The 8002-nt window shown below is 28.9% G+C and overlaps 1 protein-coding gene across 2 annotated transcripts in view; it reads right to left on the minus strand.

Moving 5' to 3' along the window:
* Positions 1-7115, minus strand: part of LOC106467513 (zygotic DNA replication licensing factor mcm6-B-like) — a 53538-nt gene extending 46423 nt beyond the window's left edge. The window contains exons 1-3 of one of the 2 annotated variants that reach the window (XM_013927875.2): positions 6831-7115; positions 2631-2777; positions 409-519 (exon numbers count right to left, since the gene is read on the minus strand). In XM_013927875.2, the coding sequence (XP_013783329.1) occupies positions 409-519; positions 2631-2777; positions 6831-6922 (350 nt within the window). In that variant the 5' untranslated portion in view covers positions 6923-7115. Of the gene's footprint in view, positions 1-408; positions 520-2630; positions 2778-6830 lie in introns of those variants that run through there. The other variant, XM_022396403.1, reaches the window with a different exon arrangement.
* Between the last annotated feature and the right edge of the window lie 887 nt (positions 7116-8002).

Below are 8002 nucleotides of genomic sequence, written 5' to 3' on the forward strand. Positions count from 1 at the left end.
AGTTTTATTAAGAAAGGACTTGTGTCGCTTAAGTTTCGTCGGAACGAAGTTACGGAAAATCAATTAACAAACGGAGACGTAACAGTATTTTCTAACCCTTAAAAAACAAGAGTGCAAAATTCATCCAATTATGCTTACTGACTCCACTATAAAAACACGTTAAAACACTGTAACTTATGGTAACTTTTATTTACTTATAAATAGCATTTATTAATAAAGATATTTATATCATTAAAAAAGCTATTGTAGTTTTATTTTTGGATTTTTAATATCTAGAAATATTAAAAAATTAGAATTAAATGTAATGTAATTCATAAAAGAAGATATATGGTCATTGTTCATTTTAAACTTTAATCCAATGAAACATAATTACTCATTTTAAAGTTTATATTTTTTTGCAATACTTACTTGTGTCTTGAGAATACATCTGTAAAACTAACATAGAAATCTTTTAGTACATTCACTTGTGCTTGGTCCTTGACAAAATTTCTGACAGCTCGACATAAATAAGGATATACCCTGAAAAAATAACATTTTCTGAAAACTTGAACAGTGAATATTTTATAGCTTTATATGAAATTTTTGTAATATAGCACAATATCATAGAAGATTCTATAAAAACAACTGAGAAAACAATTATAAATTACAAGTTTATTTAAATTAGCTGCTGTTTTAGCAGTTTAAAAATTTTATTTTGTTTTCCACAAATCAAAAAGACTGTCGTATTATTATTATTATTATTCAAGAAAACTTGTAAATGTTCTAAATATGCTGCAATGTTTCACTTGATTTATTCATAGGTCACTCAGAGAAATGGATTTAATAATTTCATTTACAAAGAAACTGAGATCTACAACAATAAAAAATTTTAAACTTAAATGATTAGTTTAGTAAACCATTTACAATTAAATTCAAATAACAATATATTGTTCTGAATTGCACATTTTACGTAATCAAAAGCATTAAAATTTCTTTGATTACTTTATAGCCGATCAAAGTATTTTCAACTACTTACACTTACAATGATATTTACCAGTGATTAACGTACAACTGTTAAGGGGAACCAAAAATTCAATAATCAGCATAGAATTAAATAATTAGATTACAATTAATACTTCACAAAACATCTTATAGCTAAAAATGCAAATCTATCAACATTACAAATGTGGTATTCATATAACACTGATATTCACAAGATAGCTACAATTATCTGCAAAATGCACATTCCAGAAATGTTAAGCAGAGTATTAAAATGAACACAATTAAAATAACATGTGAATAAATAACAATCTTTATTCATAATTGTGTAAAGGAGAGCTTTACTGACTAGCTAGCTTTTTTATTAATTTTAATTCAAATTGGCTGTTGAGGAATAGAGAAGGATTCTAAAAAAAAAAAAGACTGCTCTGGATAGACAGAATTAAGAATAATGAAATACCTCACTTTAAAGTCAGACTAAAGACAGTTTAAGTGATATCCAACAATTCCCACATTATCTACATCAACAATAATTTCAAAGAAACATGTACAAGAGAGAGAACCTCCAACTTAAATGGTAACTTTCACAAGTCTCTGTACCAACCAATGATAGGAGCATAACCTCACTCTAAGGTGAAGAAGGCAATACAGAAAGAGGGTCAAACAGGTATAAGCTCTATAGAATAATCATTGTATCGATAGAATTACTGCAAGTTTATGACCTTTCTATGTTCTGTTTACCAGTAAGATGCTAAATACATTCAGAAAAACTGCTAAAAAATTTAGAAAAATTATCTGAACATATCTAAATGTATAAGACAGATTCAATACCAGATATGGAAGGGTTAAATTAACAATTCTTTTAACTGCAACATCAACATATCTGGCAATAATTACCAAACCTATAATCTACATTGCAGTTAACATTTCCATAATAGCCTTGCATAATAGTTGCAAAATTAATTTAACTGAATTCTCATGTGTTAGGACACTAATCTACTCTTAGGTGAAACACAATTTTAAAAATCAATAAAGTGACTTTAACAATCTTCATATTGTTGCAATTATTTCAGTACTGTAGTTGTATGGATGGTTATATTAATCCAGTACAAAAAAGCTTACAGAAACACACAGGAGAAGTCTCTCCAATATGAACATTGTATTCTGTAGGCCTGTAGAATAAGTACTCTAGCACATGTGGCAGGCTATCATATCCACACTTGATTCAACCACATATAGAATCAATCTTAATTCTACACCATATTGTACATATTTCATGAAATTTCCATAACTGTGAGTACTGTAATTAATTTACTCTATTAGTCAATCAAATGGAATCATGGTCTTTCCAAACTAACCTTACAGAAACATGACATTGTTAATTTAGTTTACCAAAAACCAAGGACACACATCAATCAAACTCACTGTCGTCTTACAATATCCAAAAACAAACTCATGATTTTACATTTCTTATATTAACTACTATCACATTCCCATTCTTGGTCTTGCACAATATCAACAACATCAAGGGGTAATCAGTACATGACACAGTAATAGTTACTGAATGGGTATACACAAACTGAAAAGGATTAAAGCATTCTTACACTATTAAATAAAATCAGTAATTCTTAATTTATAACTTCAAAACATACCTATAATATTCTTCTTGAATAGTAGTTGCCAGATTTTGGTTAAACTTTTCAACATCTTGAAAATTAACCTGAAGTGTATTTCTTTCAGGCTTCACTAACTGCTTTGCATCTTCCAAATATTTTAGCTCATGAGCTTCGTTTTGGTACCTTTAAGAATAATGAAATAATCATAGTATGCATTACAGCACTGAAATGGTTCCAAGAAAGTTATAAACAATTAAAAGCAAGTGACTTTTTAGAGAGAAAATAACTGATAAAAAATAAAATAACATACAAATTTGACTCTAATAGTTAAAACTTTTCTAAATATACATATCCTAGTATTTAATAGTAAGGTCATGTGTGTTTTTCAAATAGTCATATCCCAAGAAAATTACACTCGGTAACAATAAAACCAATTTAAAATGTTGTGACCAAATCATTAAAAATGTTTTGAAACTCTCTAAAAGACGAAAAACCTGTTTTGAAAAATATCATTCCATTACAAAACCTTATCATCACCAGGAAATTTAGAAATATTACCATCTAAGATGCCCTTCAAATTATTGAAACAATATATACCAAAAATACATAAAAAAGACCTCTAAAAGGTTTGAACCCACTAGTATACATTCTCCTAAATTGAAAAATATTTATTCATTTTAATTTTTTGCTTTCAACTGCTATGTTCATTTTTTTTTATCAAGTTCCATAACAATCTAAATTAGAAATTAAGCTATTATGAGTCACCTTGTTCAAGGCTATTTCTAAATCAAGACATAAGTCATTTGAGAAGTCACCACAGAAAAAACACATGCCACACTAAAAAGCTCCAGTACATTCATTAAGCAAAGAAAATCCTTTCAAAAATGATACTGAGTATTGATGACCACAGATTTCCTAATGGAAAACAAACAAATCATACTCCTAAATCATAAAGTGAGGATACCTTATATATCCATAACACTCAAGAGTAAGAATTACCCTAGATAATTATATAAGAAATAATCAATTGCTTGTCTTTAGAGATAGGTGATCAACTAAATTAATTGATTACCTATAAGCATCAAATACATCGAGTAAGGTCATGTAAAATAACTGATTAATCACATTTATAATTAAATTGATGAATATCACAAAAATAATCAACTAGTGTTTTCGATTATTATCATTTTCAATTATTCCAACTATACAGTACTCAAAATTATCACGAAGTCGATTGTAACAAAAATAATCAACTAATCATTAGTATTTCTGATTATTAAGGTTTTTGATTATTCCAACTAACTTCTAATTGACATATTGGCATTATGATTTCTTTTTATTATTTTTGATTAACTCAAGGTTGTTAAAACTTAATGGATTAGTGTCACAACTCATAAAAATAATCAACTAATCAAAATTAGGGTTTCTGATTATTCCAACTATCCAAGTAATTGAAATGTTGCCATTATGTTTGTTAAACATATGGTTACACAATGGGCTGTGCTCTGCCCACCTAAATTGTCCACCTGATTTTTAGCATTGCAAGTTATGAGCCCCAAAATTAATCACTAAGCAAGTTCCAGTAATCACCCAACTATACTTGTTTTTAAATTTTAATGGAAGTTTGTAGTTTAGACAAAAACTGTTGGACCTCTAAAAATATCATTAATCATCTCCAGGATATAAAAAATACATTCCTACTATAATTCTCTACAATATTAACCCAAACATGTGAATACATGTAAATGTATGTTATTCAGTGCATTTAATCACACAAGCTGGTGCATTAAAATTTGTAACATTAAATGTTTGTGAAATCCTGCTTTACTGAAAAACTGCTTATAAATTTTGACTTATCAAAATTTTTCTTGTAAATAATGTAAAAAAAGTTTTAGTTTCAAGTGGTAGGCATCACTTCTAAGGCTGGTACAGCTTAACAGTCATTAGGAGGAAAGATTTCCATATTAAGATTATTGCCAATATTTTCCCCTTATTTAGCACGGTTTAATAAATACCTCCTTCATGAGGTGATACTTACCCCCCCCCCCTCATACATGTAGCCACTAAGTTTTGGAAACTTATTTGAGTTGGTAATCATAGAATTTAAAATCAAATAATGCTTCAAAACGATTTACAAGTTAAAATCTGAAATGAAAAATAAAAAAATATTACTTATAAGAATCTACATAAAAAAAATCTGATACATGTTTATTATTATTTTTTTGGCTAGTTAACTTTGATATAAATATCTGCCGGTTATATACATTCACTGACTATATGAATCCACTTATTGATTTCTATTTTATAAATCATGATAATTAACAATCTTATTAAATTGACTGTACTGTGCAAGAATGTAGTGTTTAGTGGTTGAATAAATTCAGAAAAAGTATAGTCATTCCTTTAAATTGTTGTGTAATTTCACATTAAACAAATCAATATCCTTATTCTTGCTGGTATGGTATATGCAACATTTTAAAAAGTATTAGAGTCCCCAAACTTCACAATCTGTACAAGTATCATGGTAAATAAAAAAGTTCATAATTTTCCACCTAGTATAGCACATTAAAAATCTTACTCATTTGACATTAATATTAATATGTGTAGTAACTGAATGTTATTTTAGTTTGATGAAGATATAATAAACATAAATCTGAGTATGCAACATCCTAAACATTTTATTTTAACAGTGGTATCATAAAAACTCCACATGGGCTTTTGGAAACTTATTAAATACTCACTGATCAAACAATGTTACAGTAACATGCTCTTATCCTGAAATACAAGAACAGATTCTCACAAGACATAAAGCAGTACTGCAAAAATGTATTTTTTATAAGGTGGATAACATACACACTCAAGAACCAGAGTCTGGTGTATGTTGGCAACCTACTGCTGTAACCCTCTTTGTGTTAGTTATCACATACACTGAACAAATGTCATTGCCATAGTTTTGAAATGTGAATAGATATTTTCAAACAATAAAATAACCTAATTCATTAAAAACAGACATGTGTGAGTAAACTAATTCACAGAATGACCTGATTTAAATTTTGATAATATCTTTATTTCAAACACTAGAAGTGAATGACAATGCTTGCCAAACTCTAAAGCTAAGTAAAAGAAAGATATAAATGGTTAATCTATGTCAGAATGCCACACAAAATAAATTAAGTAACCCATAAATGTCTAAGGAAAATTAACAATCAACCATTTATTAGCCTTTATACATAAAAAAGGTATCCTCTAGACATGTAAAAACAACCTAATCCTAACTCTAAAACATAAGAACACAAAACTTTGCTTGATTATCAGACCCACACTTTTGTTGTTTTTCAAATGATGATAATGATAGAATCATTGGGATTATTGAGGTCATCAAATGACCTGCACAGAAATAATGAGCATGCTTAACTAAGAATTAGTACTACATGGAAATAATCTAAGTTACCGACATGTTTTAAATGATTGAAAAAATGTCACTTGTTCAAAATATTAATAATGATATATTAAATCATAATTTTGCACTTCAAAAATCCTATCACTGCATTCAGGTTCTTAGAACTCTTTAAAAAAGCTACTTGCACCATCATGAGCTTTCCTTTCTGCTGTTATCACATTCTAAGTGTTTTGTTTGAAACCTGAAGTATTACTCCTTTGTAGTCTGGTACCCATTATAATTTATATGTTCTTTAAAATTAACCAGGAAATTTTCTGTCATCACCAACACTGAGCAATGTCACATTAAAATTTTATTGATCTTTTGTTAATGTGTTGTAAACTGATACCAAACAGTGAAGTATTCTTGTGATGATTAAGAAAAAAAATCTGACAGAAGTACACAATAAATTGGAAGAGGAAGATGAGTAAAAGTTATGAGTACTTGAAGAAATGCCAAAATGGTATGATGTCTCACTTCCCCAAGGATCAAAAATGTATACACCCAATTGCAGTAAGTCATGGTTCGAGCCAAGAGCTTAGTTTAGTGATTAAGACAGAAGACAAGAAATAACAAACATATTGATACACACATACAACAAGAAGCTATGTGAATATCATTTCTCGTTTCTGCTTCCAAACATATTCATAAAATGTCAGTGAAACAAGTATTAACCACGTGTTACTTTTCGAAATTTGATTGTAAATTAATTTTGTTTAGTAATACTAACAGTAACAATACTACCAATACTATTGCTTAGTAGCAGTATTGGTAATAATACTTGTAATAGTACTTACTCTTCAAGAAAATCTTGGAACAACTTTTGACAACGATCTCCAACCTCATCTTTTACATGAACTTGCCCAATACGTTGTTCAGCAACATCCATCTTATTATACTAATTTTCTCAACTTAAATCCCACAATTTCTAACAATAGTAATATTATTACTAGGAAAGTAAGTTAGATCTGTGAACAATTAACACAATCTTTTCGCGCCAAATTTGTCACGTGAACACGCGCCGTGACGGCTTTAAAAACGTAATAACAGCAATGACGATAACATGAAGATTTTAGCTAGCATTAAAGAAATACTCACATAATTTTATAATCACTGTATAGTTTATTAAAATACACAAAAAATCTATAAAAATTTAATGACAACAATCATGAAAAATTGTTTACGCATTTTGACGATAGAGGTCTTTAAAATTTTCGATGGGAACTTTATTTATTTGTATTTTGTATATGTTTATTTGTTGTTAAGCAGAAAACACTGGTAACGAAGCATTGGGGAGGGGAGGGTGTCGATAGGAACGTAAAATCATAATTTATAAGTCCTAAGAACTCATGAGAGAAAGCAAAGAATATCTTATAACATGTCAACATTACTACAACTGCCGCATCCAGTTCCGACAATGTCTTTCAAATTCAGTTATATCAAGTGAAGTACGAAATTCGTATACATGGATCAAAGATTTAAGTTCAGATTGATGTAATAGTAATAACTCATTTTTTAATCACAACTTAAAGAGCATATAGATATATAACTAGCTATTTTTCTTTGCTATCTATGAGTCGCGATGAAGTGAACTCATTTATTCCCTTTTGGATTAATAATTATTCTTAAACTGGTGTAATATGCTGGCATATCATATGTTTTCTACCTGTTTTAGTGACATAGAGATTTAAAAATAATTTCGGTCATTTATTTTATGTGCTGTAATGGTGACAACACGTGGTCCAGAAAATCGTTAAGATTATCTTGTTCTAGTTGTTTTGTTTCTTTGTTCTCTATAGTACGTAATGTCTATTTAGCCCAAGAGGATATTACAGTAACATATATCATTTGGGTTAAAAGGATTGGCATTGGATTATCCTTTGCTGGCCGAGTATAATCTTGACTAGACGCAACAGCTGACAATGCTATGACAGAACAAAGATTATGAGATGATGCTGTCGGTAGAACA

This window comes from Limulus polyphemus, unplaced genomic scaffold (genome assembly GCF_000517525.1).
Source record: "Limulus polyphemus unplaced genomic scaffold, Limulus_polyphemus-2.1.2 Scaffold81, whole genome shotgun sequence".
Taxonomy (NCBI): Eukaryota; Metazoa; Arthropoda; class Merostomata; order Xiphosura; family Limulidae; genus Limulus; species Limulus polyphemus.